We start from the raw sequence: 27,771 nt of genomic DNA, 5'->3' as shown, positions 1-27,771 counted from the left end.
ACTGATCTCTGGGTACCCTTCTGAAGTGGGGGAGTTGGTGAAAATAAAGAATGGAAACTAGGTAATAATCTCCAAGCCAACTCAATGGAAGTGCTGCAACAGATTTTCCACCGCTTAAAGAAACATCAGATTTCCCAAAAAGTTCACTGCAAAATGCCCACCCAGTTATTAAGGAAACAGGATTAACTTACTGTGGACGGGAGAGAACTCATTTGCAGTCACATGGAAAAGCAGGCTATGACTGGAACAGCAAAGTGGAGAAGGGAAAGTCAACAGGATAGAAATTCAGGGCACAGGAAGGGTTCCAAGTTGGAAGCAGCACCCTTTATACATATTTACAGAAGGTGTCTGGCACAGCCTGGACATGCTAGGACCCTGCTGATGAGACGGGCTGTCTTCAGGCACTGGTCCCTTCGGTGGTCAGGGAAGGGGCCTGTCTTAGGCAGGGAACAGGGGCGCAGGGGAAACACTGCGGGGGGCCCATGGCTCACCGGCTTCCTGATTCCTTTCTATTGTCCGTTCTGTTTTCTGTCAACAGTGAGGAAATACACCCTAGCAAATGACATCCAGTAATGTTTAATTAACTGTAGTACTTCATGCTCCAATATGCACCAAGAAATCACTTCCAGATGGGGGAGATGAAAGATATTTACACAAAACGCAGTCTCTTTATTTTAAGGAAACTGATACCTCCCAAAGGTATGCAACTTTGAGGGTCTGACAGGCTATCTATTTTGATAAATCCTAGAATGAGACTGGAAATTCGGATTTGCTATATACAGTGCAACACGGACTCTTTCTGCATTCCAGCTTTTCATGCGGCCATGTTTCTAAGGCTATTGTTTAAGGGGCCCAATGCAGTTCTAATGATTTTATTTTTAGAAATCTGACTTAGAGTAGACAAAAAGTGTGAAACACTGGGTTCACCGTCAGCAAGTTAGTATTTTTTTTTTTTTGAGATTTCTCTTCCTAGGGAGAGGAATTACATTTCCAGCTGTGACCTTTTGGCATTTTTCCCTAGCATTCCGCAAATAGGGAACCAACCAGGTTTCCTTGTCCAGCAGCAATCCAGGAGCGGCGTAACAGCCCCACATCAGGCAGCAGCTGCAGACCTGCTTGCTCGCCCCGTTGGCCTCACAACTGTCACCCTGGTCTTTGGCAGTCTGCTCTCAGTCCTGTTTGATCTGCACCGAAGAGCCATCCTAGGCATGAGAGACCAGACACCTTTTTCGGGGCGGGGTGGGGGCAGGCAAAGTCCTAGGTACTAGTTCTTTGTTCCTTAATAAAGGAAAGGGAGTGGTGACAATTTCAATTCCAGAACTGAACTTGGAGGTCAAAACACTCTAGCCATTGTGGTTCCTGTCTCACTGTTATGATCCAAACGGAACTTTCTCCAGCCTGGGCCCCTCTAAGCCAGCCAGCAGGAAGTCTGTCCATAATAAGAACAGCAGCTCTTTTTCAGTAATAAATGGTCCATATTTATTTTACCCACATAAAGTGGCTTCAAAGTTTTTTTTTTTTTTTAAACTTAGAGAAAGCAGGTGGGGGGTGTGGAATGGGTACAGTGTCTAATTTTATTGCAGTGGTTTTTAACAAAAGGGTAAACATTATAATTACTTCTATGCCAGGCCCTACTCCAAACATACTCATTCAGAATCTCCAGGCAACTGTAGGTGTAAAAAGGGCCCCGCATGATTCTGACACGTATCCCCAGCTGAGAAACACGCTGTCTTTAGAGGACGCATATGCAGCATTCAGACCCCTTCAATGAGGCATTTAACATAACTCCTCCTGACATCTGCTGGCTCCTTGGAGATTCCTGACAATGTAATAAATCAAGAAAGCAACTTCCCTGGCTGTGACCACCAACTGGGGGAAAACATCAGCTTGACATCTCAATGCGTTATGGAGATGTCCAGAAAATGACTCTTCAGGAATGAACTGAAAAGAGAAGTATGCATCGATAAACACGGAGAGTGACAAGAACCATGTGGAGCCTGCCGGCTTCCCCGGCTCCCCAGGTTGATGACGGATGGCCCAAGTGGTGGTGCCATTTGTAGATGGGCCCATTGGCCCCTTTCTAGAGTGCTGGGGCAGGCTCTGAGCAGGTGTTTAAGGCCAACATTCTGTTCCTAAGGTATCCATGGACCTGCGTTCTTTCCCGATAGTAATAAAGTCATAGGTCACTCTGGCACTTCATATTGCTTTTGTTGTTTCAGATCATTCTGGAAAGTAATTTGGGTTTGAAAATAAATGGGCAGGAAGGGGATTAAAGGGCTCAGGCCTCCTGCACTGTCCCACAGCTTCATCTGAGGAGAAAGCCTAGGACAAGTTTTTCTAGGAAAACGTCCTAGTTTCTCTTCACAGAAGGCCATCCCTTCCCTAGAAGTCAGGAGTAGGGTGGGGATAAAGATATGGAGAAAATAATCTGCTTACATCATGCAGTGAGTGGACAGATACAGGTCTATCCCCAGCCCCAAGCAAGGAGCCCTACGGCACAGAGAACACATAGAATCTTCCCAGGTGAGACACACAGTGGGAATTTCTCCTTAGACGTATACAGACAGGGGACTGTTGGTTATGGAGAAATGAGAAGAACGCACTGGCCCAGTCATGACAATTATGTACCAGGAAAATGGACCTATGAGGAAGAGTGCTCCTGCCTCCACTGCCTTCATAAAGCAAGGCCAATGTCCTCCACCTGTATTCTGCCACCTCCTCCAGAGCCAAGCCCACAGAGCAGAGAGGACAAGTCTTAGGGCTTGGCTGCAGAGGTAACCTCAAACAGCAGCAGACGGAGGAAAGGGTGGGATCCAGGTTTTCTCACCCAAGCTGCCTGCACAGGCACGGGAGACGGGGCCACAAGCCAGACGGATCTGACTGCAGAGGTTGGGGAGCTAGACCGGTGACAACGGGATGGTTTGAAAGCAGCCCAGGAACACAAGTGGACTGTGGGGTCCTTTTGCCCACCGCCGCCTCTGCTGTAGGAATCTGGGATCAACTAAGGAGGCTTTTCTTCACCCTGCCCTTGCTTGGCTTCTTGATCAGGACGCAGATTAAGACAGGTCATGGGCAAGACTCATTAACAACCCGTATGTCTCAGGAAGTTTCAAGACAGATGATCCGAGAGTCAGGGGGAGCACAGGAGAGGTGGGGGGGTTGCTGAACATCACAGGCCAGGGGACAAAAGTGCCCTGTGTCAGCTCCTACAGTCTCTTTTTAATCAGTTTCTCTAGTTTGCGGATACGCGAGGACTCCTGTTCTGGTGTTGGGGCCAGTAAGGACAGGGAGCTGGAGCCTTCTGGACCTGAAGGTGGAGTGGGGAGCCTCTGGCGTAGAAGCTCCAGCATGCTGCTCTGCTCGCTTCTCTTCAGCCCCTGATTGAAAGACAAAGGAGGATAATCATGAAATCTGGCCCCAGAAAGGCCTGGGGGGAAAGCGCAGCAGTGGATTGTGCAAATGGTGTAATTACTCCAGGTGTACGATGAACACTTTATTGAGGGCAGTTACCAGCCCAGGCCAGGAGCAGCCCGGGAGAAAAGCAGAGGAAGGAAAAACAGATAATAGGAGCAAAAGAAGGGGTCAAGAGAGAAGGGACAGAGTGCGGAAGGGTACTACTCCTTCCCCACTGCATTCCTTCTGCTCCCAGCCTCCACGGTGCCATGGTCCTCGAAGGGGCACGGAGGTACCAGCACCATCAGGAATTTATTTGGCCCGGGAGCTTTCTCCCCAGAACACTTCTTAGAATCTGGTTTGCAGCATGGGGTCAGGCAGAGGCACTTTGAGAGAGCTACCCAGGACCCCATGTCCCAACCTTCTCCCCTCCCCACCCCAGTTAAGAACCAGAGTGTGACAAGGATGTGCGAGTGTGGACAGAACAACTCACTGAACTGACCTTCATGTCCAGTATCTTCTGGAAGGTTTCTGTGTTGCAGTCCGTAAGGAGTTTGATGTAGTTGTCAACAAACACCACCAATGGTTCATGAGGAGCCATCACTACCTACCAGGGGAGAGAGACAGGAAGTCATGACTGGAAGGCAGATGATCATTTTTTCCCTAATTGCAAGCTGACCTGAAATGGATTCTGCAAGATCTCCTTAAGTGACAGCAATCCTGAGCTCAGAAATGTCCCAATGCTGTATTTCATCTCCAAATTCAGTGACAGCATGGTTTTTAAAATTTGCTAAATCACAAGTATCACCTTTTGATTGCTTTTTGAGTACAGATTCCTATGTCCCCCTCCTGAAGACTTTAGCTCAGAAGGCCCGGGCTGGTTCCCAGGCGATTTTTACATATTGGGACCATTCTGCGAAACACCGTGTTGGAGTCTCCTGTTTTGAGACAGGGGTTCATGATACCTGCTCCTTCTGTCCCAAGGCACCTCATCCCTGAGGGATGGGTCGCAAAAGTCATAAAGCTAAGTGAGTTATAGGGCACCTGGTGTGTCTTAGTCATTAGGTTAAGACAGCTGGGTGTCTTACTCATTAAGTGTCAGCCTTTGGTTCAGGTCAGGTCATGATCCAAGGGTCCTGGGATCGAGCCCCACATCAGGTTCCTGTTTCTCCTTCTCTAGCTCCCCCATGCTTGTGTTCCCTATCTCACGACCTCTTTCTGTCATAAATAAAATCTTTAAAAAAAAAAAAATCTAAGTGAATGAGGACAAAAAGACAAAAATCCCAAAGCTGCCTCACTCTTCAAGACTTAAACTCTGAACTTCATTTAACTATATTCATTTAAACTATTGATTAATACACAAACAGAAAAAAACTAATGGTATTGAGAGCCTCAAATTCATTCCTCTTTGGTTTTGGAATGTCGTGTCTGATTTTCTTCCTGCCGTGGACTGGTTTTGTTGTGAACTCCTGAGAATGGACCACAGAGGGGCAAGGACCAGTTCACTCAGACATTCCCTGCAGATAGCTCCCAAGCTTTGAGCTCTCCTCTCCAGTGGGTAAACCAGCTGTGGGGGGGAACCAACGAGGCTGCTTCTGACTTCCTAAGGCCAGAACCTCACCTGGTCCCACGGACATCTCAGGTGCCATAGCTACCTTCCACTCCTGCCATCATTTGAGAGTCATTCTGTTTGGGAGACAGACCTGACCAGCCTGCAAGCCCTGCTCTTTTAGGAACATTTCATGATGGTTTCATTTGTTCTCCAGGCTTCCCCTCTCCTCCGAGAGCCCCTCACCCCACTTCTCAACAAGGGCAGGTGAAAATCAGATGCAGGTGCTCAAGGCTTCAGACATTTGCAACATCATCACCCACATATAATAATTTGTTACATGGGGCTTTAGAGAGCCCATTTGCTGATTAGATTCAGTCCCTGAAACATCTGTTTAGAGTTCCTGTAAAGTCGTAGAATACAGAAAGCTGAAGAGGTTTATGGAGAAGGGAGTAACTGATACCTGGGCCGGAAAGTCCTGCTGAGAAGCAAAGAGATCCTTGGCTGAGACACTGATTCATGGTGACAACCCACCTGATTTCCAATCTTGGCCAAATCCTACTACAAGAGAATCCCTTTACAACAAAAAATTCATTTGTCAGAAAGAATTACTGATCACCTGAGTAACTCTGTCTATTGACTTTCAACAGTATCTAATGAGGTCAAAATCTAGTCCAGCTAAGGAATGTGGACAATCCCTTGGGACTGATAGGGACAGACCCTAACCTGTACTTTCAAAACCAGTACTACTTGGAATAAGCCACCAGATAACCAACCCCTTTTAACAGAAACCCCGAGGAAGACATAAGCCCCACCTTGAGTATCATTTCTGCGCGGGTCATGCCTTTCACAACAATCTTGGTGTAACTGGCAGGTGCTTTCCTCACCACCTGTGAGCCAATGGAAGGTAGATCAAGCAGGACCATCTTCAGGGAATGGGTGTCCAGCAACAGCTGTGGGAATGAAGCAGCATATTACACAACACTTAGTATACCTATGCTGATTAGTAACAGTTTCCTGATTTTAAATGTAATGCATTGGAGAGAATTTTGAAAATAAAAACTTTCTTTACCACTCCTACTGCCCAGGAAAAAACAAGGGAGACACAGTTAAATGTGGTATATCCCTTTGAAAGCTGGTAAGAGAGTAGATCTTCAATGTTCTTACCACAAAAAGGAAATGGAATTACGTGACAGGATGGAGGGGTTAGCTAATGCTGCAGTGGTAATCATTTTGCAATATATAAATGTACGAAATCAACACCCTATACTTTTATACTTACACAGTGTTGTAGGTCAGTTATATCTCAATAAAGCTAGAGAAAATATGTAGTAGAATTCCTGCTGGTCTATGTATGTGTAGATAAAACTAAACTAGAGGGACGCCTGGGTGGCTCAGTTATTGAGCGTCTGCCTTCAGCTCAGGTCATGATCCTGGAGTCCTGATTGAGCCCTGCATCAGGTTCCCTGCTTGGTGGGAGGCCTGCTTCTCCCTCTCCCGTTCCCCCTGCCTGTGTTCCCTTTCTTGCTGTGTCTCTCTCTGTCAAAAAAAAAAAATTAAACAAAACTAAACTAGAGGGGTGCCTGGGTGGCTCAGTCAGTAAAGCATCTGACTCTTGATCTCTGTGTTGTGAGTTCAAGCCCCATGCTGGGTTCCACGGTGGGCATGGAGTCTACTTTAAAATAAATAAATAAAAACACCGCCCCCCACTAAGTTAGAATCATAGTATATACACAGTTTTATATTAGAATCATAGTATATATACAGTTTTATAACCTGGTTTTCCCAGTTAATATACGGAGTTTTTTTGTATTTTATTTTCCCATCTTGGCAGTCTTAAAAATTATTCTTTTTTGAAGGTTTTATTTATCTGAAAGAGTGAGAGACACAGAGAGAGAGAGATCATGAGCAGAGGGAGGGGTAGAGGAAGAAGCACTATCCCCACCGAGGAGGAAGCCCGATGTGGGACTCCATCCCAGGACCCCGAGATAATGACCTGAGCTGAAGGCAGATGCTTAATGACTGAGCTACCCAGGCGCCCGTTAAAAATTATTTTTAATGGCTACTTATACTCTATGGTGTGTGTGTATATAACTTTACTTATTTATTTTTAAGATTTTATTTATTTATTTTAGAGACAGAGAGAGAACGAGCATGGGGAGGAAGAGAGAGGGACAAGCAGACTCTGCACTGACTGTAGAGCTCGATGTAGAGCTTGATCCCACCACCGAGCTGAAATCAAGAGATGGACACAGGGGTGTGTGGGTGGCTCAGTGGGTTAAAGCCTCTGCCTTCGGCTCAGGTCATGATCTCAGGGTCCTGGGATCAAGCCCCACATTGGGCTTTCTGCTCAGCGGGGAGCCTGCTTCCTCCTCTCTCTGCCTGACTCTCTGCCTACTTGTGATCTCTGTCAAATAAATTTTAAAAATCTTAAGAAAAAAAAAAGAGTTGGACACAACTGACTGAGTCACCTAGGCACTCTTAGATTTTTATTATTATAACCAATGAATGCTGTGGCAAACAACTTTGTATATACTAATTCTAGGTCTATCAAAGGCATTTCCTTAGGAGAGTCTTTAGGACAGATCAAAGGATAAGGACATTGTAAGGTTCTTGATACAGATCTTGAACTGCTTTTCAAATGGAATGTGCACCTATTCACATATCTGGCAGGAGTGCAGGCTACACCCTTCCTCATCAGCCCTTAAGATGATCATAAAATTCTTGCTTATTCAACAGGCAAAAAATGGTAACTTGATATATATATAAATTTTGTTTTAAAAGATTGTATATATTTATTTATTTGAGAGAGAGAGAAAGAGAGAGGGAGGGAACACAAGCAGGCGGAGAGGGGGCTTCCAGGTGAGCAGGGAGCCTGATGCAGGGCTCGATCCCAGGAACCTGAGATCATGACCTGAGCTGAAGGCAGATGCTTAACGGACTGAGGCACCCAGGCACCCCTAATTTTTTTTAAGTAAGCTCTATGCTTAACCTGGGGCTCAGACTCATGATCCTGAGCTCAAGACCTGCACACTTCACCGAATGAGCCAGCCAGGTGGCCCAGTATTGCTGTATTTTTAATTTCTCTGATGTTAGTGAGGATGTAGGAGAGAAACCAAATTTAAACATCAGTATCTTGGTAACAATCTGCCTTTTCCTTCCTTTGTTCCTTTGTTCCTTCTTTCCTTCCGTTCTCTGGGATGCCAACTGTTCAGAAGAATATTAACTTTCCTGATTGCATACCAAGTGTCAGGAGAGATGACTGGGATGTTTCGTTTCATTTAATTTTTACAAGAGCCTCCCCAATGGGCATTTATTGTTCCCATTTTATAGATGACAAAATCAAAGCTCTAGAGATTGAATTAACTTGCTGATGAAGGTGTGTCACATGATGGACAGATGCGCCAGATGATGAGGTGAACAGGACACTGTATCTCTGTTTCCTGCCGCCCAGATACATGCTGTGGAACAGTGTTGGCTTTGAGTTCACACTGTTTCCTGATGATTCCACATGCACTGCTAAGCAGCTGCACTGTTGGCAACCAGGTGGCAGGGAAATGGCTGAAGCCTCAAAGGGCATATACACTCTGGCCTGTTCCAACAGTTTAGGAGAAGAGAATCACATACCCACCAAAGGTGGCAGAGGGTGACAATCCTACTGCCACCATTGCTCTGACAGTGAAACTTTTTTTTTTTTACATTAAAAAAAAGATTTTATTTATTTGACAGAGATGCAGGGGGCACAGCAGGCAGAGAGGGAGAAGCAAGCTCCCTGCTGAGCAGAGAGCCCAATGCCAGGCTCGATCCTAGGACCCCGGGATCATCACCTGAGCCGAAGGCAGCCGCTTAACCGACTGAGTCACCCAGGCACCCCTACACAAATGTTTCTAACAGGTTTATTCATAATTGCCCAAATTCGAAAGCAACCAGGATGTCCTTTAGTAGCTGAATAAACTGTGGTAATGGAATATTGAATTTCAAAACTATGCAGAAATGAGCTTTAAGCCATGAAAAGACATGGAGGAACCTTAAATGCCTACTACTAAGTGAAAGAACCCTGTGTGATTACAACTACATTATATTCTAGAAAAGGCAAAACTATGGAAAAAGAACAAATATCTGCGGTGGCCAGGAACTGGGGGTGGTAGTGGGATGGATGGGTGGAGCACAGAGGATTTTTAGGGCAGTGAAATTTCTCTGTATGACAGCATAATGATGGATACATGTCACTATACACTGAACCTACAGAATGTAACACTAAGAGTGAACTGTAACATAAATTACAGACTCTGAGTGGTAACAGTATGTCATCTTAGGTGCAGCAGTTGGAACAAATGTAGCAATCTGGGGCAGGCTATTGCTAATGGGTGAGAGGCTAAGCTTTTGTGGGGTAGGGAGGCATATGCGAACACTCTGTTCCTGCCCTTCAATTTTCCTGTGAGCCTTAAACTGGTCTGAAAAAAATTTAAAGCCTCAATTAAAAAAAAAAAAAAAAGCTGGCGAGGAAGCTACATGGAGGAAAGAAGAATGCCATGTGGTAGTGTGGCTAGTCAAACTGCCAGTCATTCAACTATTAGGGCATTTGGGGCTCTTCTTGGTTTTCAGAGATGAAAATTCTTAACTCTCCTAGTATCTGTTTTTTTTGAAAAGGCCTTGGGCTTACAGTCAAATACCTAAGCTAGGTGCCTGGGTGGCTCAGATGGTTAAGCATCTGCCTTTGGCTCAGATCATGATCTCCAAGTCCTGGGACAGAGCCCCATATCAGGTTCCCAGCTCAGCAGGTAGTCTGCTTCTCCCTCTTCCCCAGCTTGTGCTGTCTCCATTTCTCTCTCTCTTTCAAATGAGCAAATAAAAAAATCTTTTATTTATTTTTTAAAAAGATTTTATTTATTTGACAGAGAGGGAGAGAGAGAGATCACAAGTAGGCAGAGAGAGGAGGAAGAAAGAGAGGGATGCAGGCTCCCCACTGAGCAGAAAGCCCGATGCGGAACTCGATCCCAGGACCCCGAGGTCACGACCTGCGCCAAAGGCAGATATTTAACCCACTGAGCCACCCATGTGCCCAACAAGTATTTTAAAAAATTAAATTAAACTAAAGTACTAAGCATGCATAGGAGAGATGAGGTTAGACTGCTTGAGGCCTACACGAGGAGCCCAGCATCAGAACACTTATCAGAGCCCACTAGAAATGATCGCTGCTCTTGCTCCGAGGGAACCCAATACATGCCTCTGAAGAATAAGCATGTTAAATCCCAGGTAGATTAAAAACCTAGATATGATAAGAACAACTTTCAGAAGAAAACAGATTCTTCTTCTTACTTATAGATAGAGAAGAATGGGAAACAGGACAGATAAAAAAATCTATTACCTTAAAATAAGGCTAGATCAAAAGATACAGAAGCAAAGGAAAAACACAAATCAGAAAAGGGTATCTGCGATATTGGTAAAGGAATAATATTCAAAATACATAACAATTCCTACAAAGCAGCAACAATAAAAAAGGCCAGCAAAACCTCAACAGTAATAACACCAACAGTGGGGCAAAGATTTGAACAGGTAATTCACAAAAGCAGAAACTTAAGTGCTCACAAGGCATCTGAAATGATACTCAACGTTATTAGTGATCCAGTAAATGAAAAGCTACAAGCTATATACCATTTCATGATCATCAGAGAGACAAAAGTAAAACGGTTGATACTACCAAATGTTGGCATGGATATGGTGCAATGAAATTCACACTTGTCGTAAGAGTACAAATAAAAGCACTTTGGGGGAAATCCAGTAACGTTTTCCTACCTGGGGATGTGCATAACCCATAACACAGCCCTCACACTTACATCCTTTAGCGAAATTCTTGCCCACGTGAAAAATGCTCCCTGTATCCACTGTTTGCAAAAGCAAAAGACTGGAAACAATCTAAATGTCCATGAACAGCTGAATGATAAACGAATGGTGGCATATTCATGCAATGGAATACAATACTGAAATTAAAACGAACGGATTCAAACATACATCAACACAGATAAAACTCAAAAAACTGCTAGGCAAAAAAAGCCAGCCAGGAAATGATATGTAGAGTACTGTTTATATAAAAAGTTTTAAAATGCAAACAAAAATCATATAATTTGAGAATATACACAGATGGAATATACCAAAATACACATGGGAATGATAAAAATCAGAATCAGAACAATGGTTACCTCTGGGCATGGAGGCAGGGGAATGGCTGGCTAGGGCCCACAGGAGGCTTCAGTAATAATGGTAATGATTTACTTTATTAAAACAATAAAGCAAATGTGGGGACATGTTAAAATTTGACTGAGCTAAGTGTTAAGCCAGTATTCTTGATATTAGTTTCTACACTTACGTTAACTGGGAACACTTCTTTTTTCTCTTTCACTCTCTCTCTCTCTTTTAATATGCTATTTGATGCCTGGTAAGGATTCAACTTTATCTTCCATGCAGCAAATTTTCAGAGCCTTGTCAAAATCAAAGCCGTGTCTTAGCATTATTTGTTGGAGGGAAAAAAATGATTAGGTTTAAAAACATATGGGGATAGTTCCCACTTTTTCTGTACTTCCTACTTCCCAGAGATATATTATATGCATAAATAATTGTATGGTCTTAAGTGACAGGGAGAGTTCTGAATGAACTTGACGTAATTCTTTGGGTCTCCTCTATCTTGAGAGATTTGGTATTTTCAAGTCCCTAGTCAGTCACAATAAAATTCTGTTCTCACCAGACATCTGTACTGTTGGAAACCTCAGTCTCAGGTTTTACAAAAAGCAATGAGGTCAGAAAAGGCAAAAGCCAGTCTGACAGCCTTTGCAGCTGTCTGTGGGAAGTGCAGGTGAAAGGCTCCATTTATCATGAAAATCTGCTGCTTGTCATCTCTGAAAGTAGCTAATAGTTCATCTCCTTAGGCATGAAGCATTGGGCAAGAGGTGGCCATCAGCCAAATTTGAGCCTCAGAAAAAACTTTTGGGGTGGTATAGCTTATGTTGTTCCTGTGTTACTGGGGTGCAAGCCTGGCCAGCATGTTGTGTATATGGAAGGTCATCACCCAGATGTGGAAAGTTTGAAGAGTTCATCTCTTTTTCTTTTTTAAAAAGATTTATTTGAGAGAGAGCGAGCAAGTGAGAGTGTATACATGAGTTGGGGGAGGGCCGGAAGGAGAGGGACAGAATCTCAAGCACACTTAACCTATTGAGTGTGGAGCCCAAGGTGGGGCCTGATCTCATGACTTTGAGATCATGACCTGAGCGGCAATCATGAGGGCGACACTTAACTGAGCCACCCAGGCAACCCTGGAGGGTTTGTTACCTTCCTTCCTTTTCTTTTTCTTTCTTCTTTTTTTTAAGATTGTACTTATTTATTTGAAACAGAGAAAGCACACAAGCAGGCAGAGTGGCAGGCAGAGGGAGAAGCAGACTCTCTGCTGAGCAGAGAGTCTGACATGAGACTCAATCCCAGGACCTGGGATAATGACCTGAGCCAAAGGCAGTTGCTTAACCAACTGAGCCACCCAGGCGTCCCTAGGGAGGATTCAGTTCTTTTTCTTACCTTCAGATTTTTAACTTATTTGATGGAGAGAAGCACAGCGAGAGAAGGAACAACACAAGCAGGGAGAGTGGGAGAGGGAGAAGCAGGCTTCCGGCTGAGCAGGGAGCCCAATGTGGGGCTCGATCCCAGCACCCTGGGATCATGCCCCAAGCTGCAGGCAGACGCTTAACGACTGAGCCATCTAGGTGCCCCATGAGGAGGATTCATTTCTTAAAGAGTCTCCTATAGGGCACCTGGGTAGCTTGGTCGGTTAAGTGTCTGTCTCTTGATTTTGGCTCAGGTCACGCTGTCAGGCTTATGAAATGGAGCTATGTGTCGGGCTCCATGCTGGGTGTAGAGCCTGCTTAAGATTCTTTCTCTTCTTCTACTCACCCTTCCTCTCTTAAAAAAAAAAAAGAAAAAGAAAAAGAAAAAAAGCCTCTTACAAATCTTGGGCAGGGGAGGGGGAGCATCATGACTATCACTAGTTATGAAAACCTTAAGAAGATAAAGGCACATTCCTAGAAGGTTTTTGTTTATTTAGTAAATATTTATCCATTTATTTGAGAGAGAAAGAGCACAAGAGAGTGGGAGGAGGAGCAGAGGGAGAGAGAGAATCCTGAAGCAGATTCCCCACTGAATGTGGAGCCTGATGTGGGGCTCCATCCCAGGACCCTGAGATCACAAACTGAGCCAGAAAGAGTTGGCTGCCCAACCTACTGAGCCACCCAGGGGACCCTATTTTTCACCTTTAGAGCTTTAATCCACCTGGAATTTTTCAAATCAAGATATAATTTGCATATGAATAATATTTACCCTTTGAAAGCGTAATTCAGTTTTTAGTATATTCACAAGGTTGTGCAACCATAACCATTATCTGGTTCCAGAACATGTCATGACTCCACAAAGGAACTCCTACCTCTTTGCAATCAAATCCTGTTCCCTCCTCTCCGCTTGCCCTCACCAACCATGAATCTACTTTGTCTTTTAGATTTGCCTGTTCTAGATATTTCATGTAAATGGAATCCTACAATATGTAGCCTCTTATATCAGGCTTCTTCCACTTAGTGTAATGTTTCCAAGGTTAATCTATGTTGCAGCAAAAGTACATACTTCATTCCTGTTTGTGGCTGAATAATATTCCCATTCCAGATGATACCACATGTTTCTCTCTTCATCAGCGAGACACATTTGAATTGTTTCTACTTTGTGGCTATTATGAACAATGCTGCTATGAACACCCATGCACAAGTTTTGTGCAAACAGACTTTTCCAGTTCTTTTGGGTATGTATCTAGGAGTGAAAATGCTGAGTCGTTGGTAATAGCCCTATGTTTAACTTTTTGAGAAACTGCCAAAGTACTTCCCCAAATTTCGGCATTTTACATTCACACCAGAGGTGTAGGAAGAGTTCCAATTTCTCCACATCTTTGGTGGAACTGATTTTTTTATATGGTGTATGGTAAAAGTCAAGATCACCCCCCCCGCCACCCCAATGTGGATATTCAATTACCAGCACTGTTTATTGAGATCATCCCTTCCCAACTGAACTGCAGGGTCACTATGGCAGAAATCAAGTGTCTGTAACATATACACATAGTGGGTCTATCTCTGAACTGGATTCTGTGCTGTTGGTCTGTCTGTTGTCCCTGACGCCAGTACCATGCAGCCCAAATTATATGATAACATTAAAATGCCACCAAAGACATTGTCATTCTCATCACACTGCATATCTGGAGATTTAAGTCCTCTGACTGTTCTTTTTTTAAAAACTATTTTAGGTATTCTAAAGTCTTTTGCATTTCTACCTAACTTTTAGACTCAGCTTACCAATTTATATCCACACTCTCACACCACCCCACCCCTTGCTAGTTTACTATATCTAGAGATGAATTCTAGAAGAACTGACATCTTCTTAATATTGAGTCTTTCAACCTATGAACTTGAGCTACCCTCAAGTTTCTTAATATTGTGATGTCTTCCATGTAGAAGACTTGAAAATTTTTGGACAGATTAATTCCTTGGTTGTTTCCTGAAGCTACTATATATGGTTTCATTTAAATTTTTTCATTTCAAATGGTTTGTTGCTGGTATATAAAAATATGAAAAATCAATACTGGCCTGAAAAAATCAATTCTGCAACCCTGTTAAATTTGTATTTTAATAGTTTACCTGTAGGTTTCCGGGGATACCGTCATTCATAATCATTTTTCTCTGTGAAAAATGACAGTTTTGCTTCTTTCTAATCTGTACCTATCTTTTATTTCTTTAAGAATTAATTTTCTTTTTGTCTTATTGTTCTGAACAACAGAACTTCAAGGGCAATACAGGAGAGAAATGGCTAGACAGGAATGGTGGTAGCAGACATCCTTGTCTTACTCCTAGTTTGAAGAGAAAATCTTTCTATAATTGACCATTAAGCAGGTTTATTGTAATTTTTTTTCATTAACTGATTCCTTGATTTCGCAAGCTTGCCTGGTCCTCCCAGCTCCAGGACCTTGGTGACCCTGCTGATGGTTGTAAACTCCTCTGCAGGGGTGGCTATTGTTTGTCCCCTTGCTCTGTGTGGCACAGCGGGAGGACCCTTTCGGCTGAGTGGTAGAAAGGCTTCAAGCTCAGTGGGAAGGATGGGCTCATAGAAATCAAGGTGGGCCATGGCTTAAAGAGACATAGGAAAGTGAGTGATAAGGTAGGTAGATTCAAGAAGCTCTACAGAAAGCGAAAAGTGCTGTGCAAAAGGGAGAAACCTTCACGATTGGGACAGTAGCCCATGTACACAAAAACTGGAAGGAGAAAGTTCAGTTTTTTTTAATGTAAGTTCATGGAGCACAACATGGGGCTTGAACTCACGACCCTGATATTAAGACCTGATCTGAGATCAAGAGTTGGACGCTTAACTGACTGAGCCAGGTTCTACAGGTGCCCCTGAACGTAAGTTCTACAGTCAGAAAATACAGAAGGAAGCTAGTTTAATTTCAGAAAGCATGGGGTTTTATGTCAATTCTCAAAATTTTATTTTGGATTACTCATGAGTAGGGTAACACCACTGTTGTTGTTGTTGTTATTATTATTTTGGTAAATTTTGTTACTATGGAGAGGTTTAAACCTATATGAAGTACACATAATAGTATAGTGACTCCTTATGTACTGCCACGCTGCTGCCACCAAAGACATCGTCATTCTCATCACACTGCATCTATGCTTCTGATCCAGTGGCTCTCACTGGGGGTGGTTTGGTTGTACCCTCACTTGTGCTCGGATGTCTGGCGATGTCTGCAGACATCTTCCCTTGTCACAATCGGGATGGTGTTGCTGGCGGCTAGTGGGTAATGGTGAGGGGTGCTGCCAAATATCCCACAATGCACCTGACATCCCCACAGTGGAAGGTTCCTGGGCCTAAAACGTCAACGGTGCAGAGGGTGAGAAACCCTGCTGTCAGTGCTCTACCCTTCACTTAATTTTTTGGGGTAAAATGTAAGTATATTGGGATGTACAATTCTGAACTGTAGAATTCTGACAAACGGATTTAGCCTTTGTAATGCACACCCCTCTCCTAAGTTTCTGTATACAACCTTTATCAGAGTCAACCATCTTTCTTCTATTCCTAGTTTGCTGAGGCAGTGGTTGGTGAGTTTTATTTAAATATATCCCTACGGGAATTACATTGTTATTGATCCACTTGCTTTTTTATTTATTTTTTATAGATTTTATTTATTTGACAGAAAGAGAGCACAAGCAGGCAGAGTGGCAGGCAGAGGGAGAAGGAGAAGCAGACTCTCTGCTGAGCAGGGATCCCGATGTGGGGCTTGATTCCAGGCCCCTGGGATCATGATCTGAGCCGAAGGCAGCCGCTTAACTGACTGAGCCACCCAGGTGCCCCATCCACTTGCTTTTTTAAAAGATGTGCTGAACTCCACACTTAGAGGAGATTTACTGGGATTTGCCGAGAACTGTGCCCAGGAATAACCATTCTATTTTCTCATTCTTCCAACTGCCATTATGCACATACTACCTGATTCTCTTTTTCCTTTTCCTTGGTGTTTGCGCTTAAAAAAAAAAAATCTAAATTTTGCTTTAAATATTTTTTTCCAGATGATTTTGAATTCTGTGAATTTTTAAAAAGTCAATATGGTCAAAATGGAGTGTGTGTTTATGTGTATGTGATGGAATATTATTCAGCCTTAAGAAGGAAGGAAATTTTGAAACATGGATAAACCCTGAAGACACACTAAAGTGAAATAAGCCAGACACAAAAGGATAGATATTGTATGATTCTGCTCAGATGAGGTACGTAGAGCAGTCATATTCATAGGGATAGGAAGGTGAATGATGGCTGCCAGAAGGAAATGGGAAGCTACTGTTTCACGGGAATGGAGTTTCAGTTTAAGACGATGACAAGGTCTGCTGGTGGAGAGCTGTACAACAATGGGAAGGGACTTAATACTACTGTACACCTAGAAGTGGTTCAGATAGTCAACTTTATGTTATGTATGTTTTACCACAATAAAAACAGGGTCAGGGGTGCCTGGGTGGCTCAGTGCGTTAAGCCGCTGCCTTTGGCTCAGGTCATGATCTCAGGGTCCTGGGATCGAGTCCCGCATCGGGCTCTCTGCTCAGCAGGGAGTCTGCTTCCTCCTCTTCTCTCTCTCTGCCTGCCTCTCTGCCTACTTGTGATCTCTCTCTGTCAAATAAATAAATAAAATCTTTAAAAAAAAAAAAACCAGGGTCAGTATGTATATGAAGACAATATAAAGGAAAAGAAAATAGCTTCATAGGTGATACACTGCTCAAAATATTTCAGACTCTGTAAAGGGGTGTGTGAGAGTTTGATTCAGTGCTCTTATTTAAACATGAGGAAACTGAGCCTAGATCAGGGAAGCAATGGCTCATGATCACAGGGACCATTAACAGCAGAGTAAGGACTGGGCCTCAAGTCTTGGGATCCTTTCCCCCCCACACCATATTGTGCTGCTTCCTGTATGGTAAGTTCGTGCAAATGGATTGTATTTCTCTTGTGTGCTCAGTCACAGATACCATCGCCATAAGACTAATTAATGACCCTGCAAATCCTGTAAGATCACCATCTAGGAAGAAGCATTACAAATATTGGTACGGGTCAGTTCTATGTGCCCCTGCAATTGCTCAAGAGGACTCTGAGGTCCACAGATAAATAATTCAATTCATATAGTAATCAGGAAGAGAATAAAGAGCTGGGAAATGTCTCCTTTCCTATTTTCGGCACAAGTGTTGAAGATAATCTAAATTTAGGATCTAGTGCCTTTGTGACAAAGCAAAGGCAGCTGAGATCAGGCAAAATCTTGGCTTTCAATTCCACAGCTTTGTGAAAGCTTGGATTAGAGCTGCTACAAGACGTGAGTCAGAATCTGTTGCAGCCTTTGTAAACTACCTGATTCCTGTGGTTCTGTTGTCCAAGTAACTGCGCCTCCAGCTATAGGACTGCGCGCGTTCTCAGCCCAGGTACTCAGGGCAAGCATGGACCCGCCTATACCTGAACTTCATGTGGGTATCCAACCGGGGTCACCTTGCCCTTCAGTTCCCACCTGTGCCCACTTCTGGGCCAGGCTCCCTTATCACACACTCCCATTTGCCTTGTGAGCAAAGTAAAATCCAGCTTCGCAAATGGTTTTCTCATCCACATCTCAAAGCAGGAGTTAATTCTGGCCAAACTGCTGTTTTTCAGAAGATATGGGCTTTGACTCCCAAGCTGATTATTTTACCATTCTTTTGAAGAAGAGAAAATCTGAGGAGCACAGGTAGGATATTGGATTTCTGTGACAATATGAAAATATCATGGTTATTAGACACTCAATCAGCTAGCATGGCCCACGCAAAGCTGCCGACTCACAAAAACATGTTCCCAACAGGCCGACTTTGTGTTCCAGTGGCTTCGTCAAGTCTAGAGACAAAACGTTAGGAACTCGTACCTTTAGAGCTTCTCTTAAGATACAGAGATCATTACTGCACATCCTCTCTGATTATGCACAACAGTGAGGCACACAGAACGATTTCCTAGCGAACAGGTACTAATGACTGGAGACATGCTGGGGCATTATTCTGCCGTCTCCAATGGACAGAGTTAGTTCTATGCTTATGACATTCAAGAGTCAAGAATTGCAAAACACTGAAACTCTATAGTCAGTGTCTGGATCTATGCAACCTCCCAGGAAGCTTTCTGAGACAACACTTTGGACTCTGGCTTTTAAAGCTGGTCAGCCAGACAGCTGCAGCAAGTAGCAACCAGATGTCATGGGTGGGCGAGGCGGGTACTGAAAGCAGAAACAGAGTCATGTTCTTGGTCTGAGCAAGTGAATATCGGGAAGAGCCAGCCTCTGCTGAGGGCGTACACATGCCAGACATTGCATCAAGGACTTGATGTGCACGATCTTGTTCAATCCTCACAACTGCCCTGTAAGGCGCAACTACAATCAATCCCCGTTTTCTAGATGAGGAAACTAACTTGCTGGGAGGTTTGCTGAAGGACAAGCAGTTGCTGTGTTGCAGAGATAGGATTCAACTGCATACCTTCAGCATTCTGGACCCCAGGACCTTCATGTATACACCATTCAGCTTTTTCATAAGATAGGAAGGCAATGGCCCTTACAAAAAGAGTATAGAAACAGGGCACGTATCAGAGTCAAGAGACTCCTGATGTTCACAGCTATTGCATCCCTGGCTGCAATATCTCATGAGGGATCCATGATGCACCGGGGCACAGGCCAACTTGCCGTCTTCCGGAGACATGACTCAGGTCAGCAATGCTGAGGGCCCAGGGTGAGGGCAAGTCACTGGGCTGGGAAACATCTGAGCCTCTGCCAAGTCGACTAACTCAGGGGAAGAGCAGGACTTATGGAAATGTCTTGAATTACATCATCTCACTTAAAAATGTCGTTGGGAGTTCTTTTCAATATAAAAAGTAACCGAAACAGGCAAAATGTTGCTACCTAGAGGTCTAGAGAGTATTTCTTTTAATGAATACAAGGGAATCATTTAAGGTCAGGACACAAATAGCTTGTATCTGAATAGGTGTTTATCAAGAGTTAGGGGCTGAGTATTATTGTTTTTGTCTCTAAGGTTATTTAAATTGTTCTCCAAATCCAAGCACCTCAAATTTCAGACAGTCTGGATAGGTGATGGCCGAAAAGAGGGGACTCCGCTGTAGCACATACCTCAACCCATCAGCGCTGAGGTGACACAACTGGTGAGCAGAGGTCTCAAAGCACAGAATTCAAGTGAACAGGGTGGGGTTAATCACAGAAGGCTTCTTGGGTGAGGTGACTGGCGTCTCAGTACCAAAAGGATAAGCCTTTCTTTGCTTGATACTCGGAAGTGTCTCTAACCAGCAAGTAAAGGACCCAAAATAATCAGAGTCTTTGTTGCCCCCTCTGCCTGGACTCTTCACTCTTCTTTCTTCTCAAGTGCCAGCTTTTGGGGGAGCCTTCGTGGAGTGTCCAATCTGAAGCCATTACTCCTTCATGCCCCTAAGATATTTTTTCACAGAACCTAGTTTTATACCCTTTAGCATATTTAAGGTAAAATTCTCATTTATTTATTAACTCACATCTTGTCTATCTCTTCTTACCCGGGTGTGAGCACCTGGAAGGAGAGATCTTTTCTATCTTGTTCACTGTGGTACGCCTGTGCCCAGCATAACGCCTGGGTACGTAGGTGCTTGACAAAAATGGTTTAAATAAGCAGATGAATTAAGCTGCCAGGTCATCTTCTGTCCCCAAACAGGGGAAATCAGCAATCTGATTTCTCCAGGGTAAGTCCCTACTAGAAAGATTTGTGTTTGACCTAGGACAAAAGCCTAAGAAAAAGGCCGATTTATCTCACCTGTTCTGCTCCCACCATGCTAATTGGCTTGCACTTGAAGAGGTGGGTTATAAACTTGGGAATGAAGGAGCTGTGGATTAAAAAAGAAAAAAAAAGAACAAATTAGGCTTATTCTCTCTCTCTTTTTTAAGGTTTTACTTATTTTAGAGGTAAAGAGCATGCACGAGCAGGGGGAGGAGCAGAGGGAGAGGGACAAGTAGACTCCATGATGAGTGCTGAAGCCCGATGCACGGCTCAATATCAGGACCCTGAGATCATGACCTGAGCCAAAATCAAGAGTCAGATACTTACAGACTGAGCCACCCAGGCACCCCAGGCTTATTTTCCTTTTGGTAAAGAAACGCAGAAAGTTTTTTTAAAAGGCCCTACTTCCTTCTACAAGAAAACAGAAATCAAAGTAGATGCTATTATCACCTCCCAGCAACCACTGCCTTCTGTTTCTTCCAGCCCAAACCGTGGTTTTATTTAGGTATATGTGGTCTTGGGATGCTGGGGAAAAGCTGATCCCTCCCAAACTGCAGAGGGGAATTCTAATTAGCCTTAGCCAGTCAGACCATGGCATTTCTGTGCTGACTGTTGGTGGTCCTGAGGTTGGGACATGACCTTAGCCAGCCACCTGGACCACAGGAGTGGACTTCACTGCATGGCTGCGGGAAGATGTCCTCTCTTCTTCAGGGTATTCTTATGTTTGGCTAGAACACTGAGAGCCATTTTACCATCATTCTAAGAATGAAGCCAGCCCCAGGAGAGCAGGGTAGAGTACGGAATTTGGGTCTTTAGTGACATTGCTGAACCACTGAGTCAACCATTTTTGGATGTGTCCTACCTCCGACCTTCTGGTTATACCGAATACAAAGCCCACCTCATGTTTAAGTGAGTTTAAGTCACAGCTTCTCTTACTATCAGCTGAAAAAAACCCTAACAGATATGAGAGTGAGATAGTAGAGGATGTTAAATGCAAAGACAGAAAATAATTGCTAAGGGAGTAACTGTCAGAACAAGGGAAAAAATTCATGATCTCTGAAAAATTTACTGGGGACTGAAGGGCAAGCTGGGTTGGGGGAAGGGAGTAGGAATTTCAACAGGTCAGGAGGGCTTTTTAGAAAAAACTGCGGGCCTGCGGAGGGAAAGCTGTTGTACAGGTGCAGAATGGAAGGTGTAAGAACAAGAAATGCCTATCACCGAATAGCCAAAGGGATATTAAAAAAGAAAGCCAAAAGTTGGTGGCATCACAATTCCGGACTTCAAGCTCTATTACAAAGCTGTCATCATCAAGACAGCATGGTACTGGCACAAAAACAGACACATAGATCAATGGAACAGAATAGAGAGCCCAGAAATAGACCATCAACTCTATGGTCAACTAATCTTCGACAAAGCAGGAAAGAATGTCCAATGGAAAAAAGACAGCCTCTTCAATAAATGGTGTTGGGAAAATTGGACAGCCACATGCAGAAAAATTAAACTGGACCATTTCCTTACACCACACACAAAAATAGACTCAAAATGGATGAAGGACCTCAATGTGAGAAAGGAATCCATCAAAATCCTTGAGGAGAACACAGGCAGCAACCTCTTCGACCTCAGCCGCAGCAACATCTTCCTAGGAACATCGCCAAAGGCAAGGGAAGCAAGGGCAAAAATGAACTATTGGGATTTCATCAAGATCAAAAGCTTTTGCACAGCAAAGGAAACAGTTAACAAAATCAAAAGAAAATTGACAGAATGGGAGAAGATATTTGCAAACGACATATCAGATAAAGGACTAGTGTCCAAAATCTATAAAGAACTTAGCAAACTCAACACCCAAAGAACAAATAATCCAATCAAGAAATGGGCAGAGGACATGAACAGACATTTCTGCAAAGAAGACATCCAGATGGCCAACAGATACATGAAAAAGTGCTCCATATCACCCGGCATCAGGGAAATACAAATCAAAACCACAATGAGATACCACCTCACACCAGTCAGAATGGCTAAAATCAACAAGTCAGGAAATGACAGATGCTGGCGAGGATGTGGAGAAAGGGGAACCCTCCTACACTGTTGGTGGGAATGCAAGCTGGTGCAACCACTCTGGAAAACAGCATGGAGGTTCCTCAAAATGTTGAAAATAGAACTGCCCTATGACCCAGCAATTGCACTACTGGGTATTTACCCTAAAGATACAAACGTAGTGATCCGAAGGGGCACGTGCACCCAAATGTTTATAGCAGCAATGTCCACAATAGCCAAACTATGGAAAGAACCTAGATGTCTATCAACAGATGAATGGATAAAGAAGATGTGGTATATATACACAATGGAATACTATGCAGCCATCAAAAGAAATGAAATCTTGCCATTTGTGACAACATGGATGGAACTAGAGCGTATCATGCTTAGCGAAATAAGTCAAGTGGAGAAAGACAACTATCATATGATCTCCCTGATATGAGGAAGTGGCGATGCAACATGGGGGCTTAAGTGGGTAGGAGAAGAATAAATGAAACAAGATGGGATTGGGAGGGAGACAAACCACAAGTGACTCTTAATCTCACAAAACAAACTAAGGGTTGCTGGGGGGAGGAGGGTTGGGAGAAGGGGGGTGGGGTTACGGACATTGGGGAGGGTATGTGCTTTGGTGAGTGCTGTTAAGTGTGAAAACCTGGCGATTCACAGACCTGTTCCCCTGGGGATAAAAATATATGTTTATAAAAAAGAAAAAAAAAAAAGAAATGCCTATCACTGAGGCCAGACCCAGGGTGGACTGACCAGGAGAACACAGGGCCCATGACCAAGGAAGGAGAGATAATAAAACAAGGACATGGAGGTCAAGAGAAAGTGCTGGCTAGCACTTTCCTCTCCCATTCTGCAAAAGCTGCTCTCGGGGCCATGACTCCTGCTCTCCCATCTCTCTACACATTTGTGCCTGCTCACAACCGATGATGTACTGGCCACCTCAGTGGAATGGCACTGGCCCCTCAATTCCAGCATATCCAGGACTCGGCCCCACCCTGGAACCCAGGCTCAGTGGACCAGAGCTCACTTACCCAGTCATCCAACCCAGAAACCAGGAGTTCCCCAAGGCTGTTCCCTCAGCCTTCCACCCCAGTATCAATCAGTTCCCAGCCCTTTCCTTGAACTTCCCCACCCTCCTGACCACGCCCACCACTGCAGCCCTTACTCTCCTCACTTGAGCTCTTTCAATTTTTTCCTAACTGGTCTTGCTACCTTCAGCCTCATCTTTGCAACTATCAGCTGCCAAAGGGATTTGCTGCAGATGCAAACTTCTTAAAATGCCTGCAGACAAGGCCTTCCTTGATTGTTTTGATTCTCTGTCCCCAGCCATATCATGCTGAGCTGAGGCATCCTATGCTTGATTCTTCAGGCTACTTAATGCCTCTCTGTGCCTTTGCGTACCCTGCCCCCGTGCCCAGAATGCCTTTCCCTGTGACCTTGTGGGACACTACATACACATATCCTGCACCCTGCTCAAGGATTTCTCTCCTTATGAAGCCTTTCCTTGGTTACCTGCACCATACTCTACACAGAGCCCACAGACCTCTAGCCTAGCATATAACCTTCTTTACGACACTTATTTGCTTGCATGTTTTTTCCTCCCACCCGACCGTAAGGCAAATGAAAACAGGGACCACGTCTACTAAGCCAAAGCACTTAATTCTGTGTCTGGGACATAGTACGAGCTCAAATGGCGGCATGTTGAATAAAGAATAAATAAAAACAAATTAAAATGGTAGCAGCTACCATGTTTGAATGCAACCTTGCTACCAGCACTTTGCCAGAAGTTTATGCATGACTTCTCATTTTACCCTCTAAACCACTATTAAGAGATTTGCCTTACTGTCCCCATTCTTTTTTTTTTTTTTAAGATTTTATTTATTTATTTGACAGAGATCACAAGTAGGCAGAGAGGCAGGCAGAGAGAGAGAGAGAGAGAGAGAAGCAGGCTCCCTGCTGAGCAGGGAACCCAATGCGGGGCTCAATCCCAGGACCCTGGGATCATGACCTAAGCTGAAGGCAGAGGCTTTAACCCACTGAGCCACCCAGGTGCCATTACTGTCCCCATTCTTGAATGGAAGATAATCAGTTTAGTGGTGAGGGAAGCTGCCTGTGGTTCAAACAGTAGTTTTTTATTTTTTAAGATTTACTTATTTATTTGGGGTGGGGAGGGGGCAGAGTAAGTGGCTGGATCACACAATCTTGAGATTGGGACCTGAGCAGAAGGCAGAGGCTTAACCCACTGAGCCACCCAGGCAGACCTCAAATAGTAGTTCTAATCTAGAGCTGATTTTGATGTCTAAACAGGAAAGACTGCTGTTGCTTCAGAGACCAAATGGAGGCAAAAGCAAACATCTACGGCCTCACACTGATGAGCTAAGACAGGAACTTAAAAAGAAAGAAAGATTAACTCCAGAGATCAGGTCTAGGGGGAGGTCTACTGATCAGGCGGGAGAATGGGGACCATGTAGAAAGGATTCTTCAGGGCTCGAAACCAGAGGCAGGCCAAACAAGTAATGTGACACTGAATTCATGACTAATCGCAACGGTACATACAGTTTATAACCAAAGTTACTTCTCTCTAGACTGTACGTACCCTGGAATCGGTCGGCTCTGGGTGCGAGGCCACAAGAGTGGGGTGAGGAAAATACAGGGACCAGGAATGTGTCATGGGGAGGAGAGAAGTCCCAGCAGTGTGACTGGGGAATGGCCGGGGCTTCCCCAGTTGTGTGGGATGGTGGCGGCGGCCCTTGCTGGGGAGGAATCTTGCCACAGCACTACCGCTGAAGTTTCTCCTCGTGGTTGGGGTTTTACAAGTTTGAGAGGGTACTGTGGATTAAATAAGAGCACCACTTTTTCTGTCAGGGGTTAAACTTTTCCAGGTGTGAGAGACGGGCATCCTATTCCTGGCTCACCCAAATATGAGCTTAGTAATAAAATTTAAGGGCTCCGAGAGAACGTGAGACTGAAGCTGGGACTAGCTAAGCAGATGGACCCTTTACTCACTTTGATGTTCGCTCAGTCAGACCCCTGTGCAATCACACTGGAGATTTTTTGCCACAGTAAAATTTTACAGAGACACTGTTTCAACCCAGGATATGGGAGTGTCACAACGTGATTTATCAGCAATGCCTTTAACACACACTGAAGAGCACTCAGGGAGCGAAGGGAATGTCAACTCCAGGGTCATCTGCCATATTGCAAACATTAATGCCTCCCTGGAGAGTCCACTCGATCCTTTCTTGACAAACTGGAAACTGAAGCTAATGCACAAGCCCCCCCATAATTGTTGTTCCTTAGGGATTTATTTGTGAGGGGGAGAGCGAGCCGTAATTGAATACAAACCAGCAGAGATCTGGGGAAGATAGAAACCTGGAGCCCTAAATCCCCACCTTGGGACTGGGATGAGGACAAGCTAAACACAGTAGCTCGGAATAGGCTGACCTTCCTGAAGCCCCTTCCTTGAGATGTGTGCCAAAATGCCTGTTTGCTCTTTGGTCAGAGGAGGCACTGACCCTCTACGCTGCCTGGCCTCCGGGGAAATGGTGCTATGGCCAGATGCTGCCTGGCAAGGGATCAAACCATTTATTTCCCTACTTCCAAATGTCAAGCCAGAAATGGCCACACACGAGAATGTAGCAGAAAGACATGTAGTGCAAGCATTCACTTCATCTCCTTTGGCACTGGAAACCCCTGCCTTGCTCTGCCCAGTTTCCAGTACCTTCCCTGGACTCAAGGATGTTTAGAAGCAAATAAATTCTGACAGTCCCAATAATATGTACTGAGGGGAAGGAGGAAGTGGAGGCTTAAAAGAAATAGAACAAGGGTTCCTACACTAAAAAAGCTTATAATCTAGTTGGAGAGACAAACAATATACATGAAATTACTGAAAAATAATTTTAATTATCCAAATCTATAGGGAAGCAGGGGTTCTGTTACGTCCACATCATTCAAAGTAACAGTTTCCCCAACTCATTTCTGAGTTTGTCTTCATTTGGTTGATGTTTTCATGCTGTTACTGCTGTCTGCAACTTTTTAAAGTAGTGGATTTAGTTTTATTATGCTTCTTTGGGGTACAAAAAATTAGCTCGCCTACAGGCACCAGAATAAGCCCCAGCTGGATGGTGGGACACCTAGATTATGAGCATACGGGTGGTAAGTATGGCATTCAAAATAACCCAGTGATGAGAATGTTCCAGGAGCACTGGTGTGGGGGGGAGGGTCTGTCAGTTAAGGATTCAAATTTTTTTTTTTTAAAGATTTTATTTATTGATTTGACAGGCAGAGATGGTAAGCAGGCAGAGCGGTAGGCAGAGACAGAGAGAGGGGGAAGCAGGCTCCCCACTGAGCGGAGAGCCCCATGCGGTGCTCGATCCCAGGACCATGGAATCATGACCTGAGCCGAAGGCAGAGGCTTTAATCCACTGAGCCACCCAGGTACCCCTAAGGGTTCAACTCTTGATCTTGGCTCAGGTCTTGATCTCGGGGTCATGAGTTCAAGCCCAGAGTTGGGCTCTAGGCATGGAGCCTACTTAAAAAAAGAAGAAGAAGAAGAAGAAGGAGGAGGAGAAGAAATAAGAATATTCCAGGACTTACTTTGCAAATTTAATGCAGAACTGAGTAAAGTATTTCCGTGTGGAAGCCAGGTTGTCACGGATGATAGGGACATTCTGTTTAATGTGAAGAATAACAGAGGTGACATAAGGGCTCTGGTCACCAACGTGCTCCACATTCTGCCACTGCATCTGAAAATGGATATGGAGAAGAGAAACCTTTAGATCCCTCATAGGAGGACAGTCTGACCCGTTCTGGGAGAAGGGGCAGGCGGAATGGCAATGAGGCTAGAGCTTAGCCTCACAACCACCATTTTATCTTGGGCAGTGCTTCTTACCTCATCTGCCATGGTTGACTGTGGATAAAAACATGTAAGCCCACCTTATCCTGGCCAGTGAGGTGTGACTAGGTATCTTTTCCTAACCTGTCCCTCTGATGCTTGAAATAGCCGTCCCTTCCCATTCAAGTGGCCATCTTGTAAAGGAGCCCTCACCACGTAGGTGAACTGGATGGTCCTGTGGCAGTTCTGTCAGAAGAGGGGTGTGGGGGGACAGGGCAGGGGCAGCCACTTGTGAGCTTGTTGGTAGCTTGGGAGAATGGAGCTGTTTGGGGCCAAGTGAAATGAAATCCGGATGAGGGCTACTTAGGTCTTTCTCTCAAGTATATTGTGAAGAGGGGAGGATTTTTGAAAAAAGGGAGCTGGACCTGATGTGACATGTGTGACTTAACTTCAAAATAACCTGGAGTTAGGAGTAGATAAAATAAGATTAGTGAAGCTGGGTATGGGTCCATGAGGTCTGTTATACTGTTTTCTCTACTTTTGCACACAATTGAAATTTTTTGGTAATAAAACATTCAGGGGCGCCTAGGTGGCTC

The 27,771-nt window shown here is 44.3% G+C and overlaps 1 protein-coding gene across 1 annotated transcript in view; it reads right to left on the bottom strand.

The window, feature by feature from the left end:
* Positions 1-641: 641 nt before the first annotated feature.
* The window catches only part of VPS53 (VPS53 subunit of GARP complex), a 137,025-nt gene continuing 109,895 nt past the window's right edge, over positions 642-27,771 (bottom strand). The window contains exons 18-22 of the mRNA XM_004746893.3: positions 26,938-27,086; positions 20,338-20,407; positions 5,758-5,895; positions 3,896-4,000; positions 642-3,377 (exon numbers count right to left, since the gene is read on the bottom strand). Of these exons, the coding sequence (XP_004746950.1) occupies positions 3,207-3,377; positions 3,896-4,000; positions 5,758-5,895; positions 20,338-20,407; positions 26,938-27,086 (633 nt within the window). The 3' untranslated portion in view covers positions 642-3,206. The remainder of the gene's footprint in view (positions 3,378-3,895; positions 4,001-5,757; positions 5,896-20,337; positions 20,408-26,937; positions 27,087-27,771) is intronic.

Source organism: Mustela putorius, unplaced genomic scaffold (genome assembly GCF_011764305.1).
Source record: "Mustela putorius furo isolate JIRA1106 unplaced genomic scaffold, ASM1176430v1.1 tig00003962_pilon_pilon_pilon, whole genome shotgun sequence".
NCBI classification, from domain to species: domain Eukaryota; kingdom Metazoa; phylum Chordata; class Mammalia; order Carnivora; family Mustelidae; genus Mustela; species Mustela putorius.
Note: the sequence above shows the minus strand (reverse complement) of the source record. Positions and strands in the feature narration are given on the sequence as shown.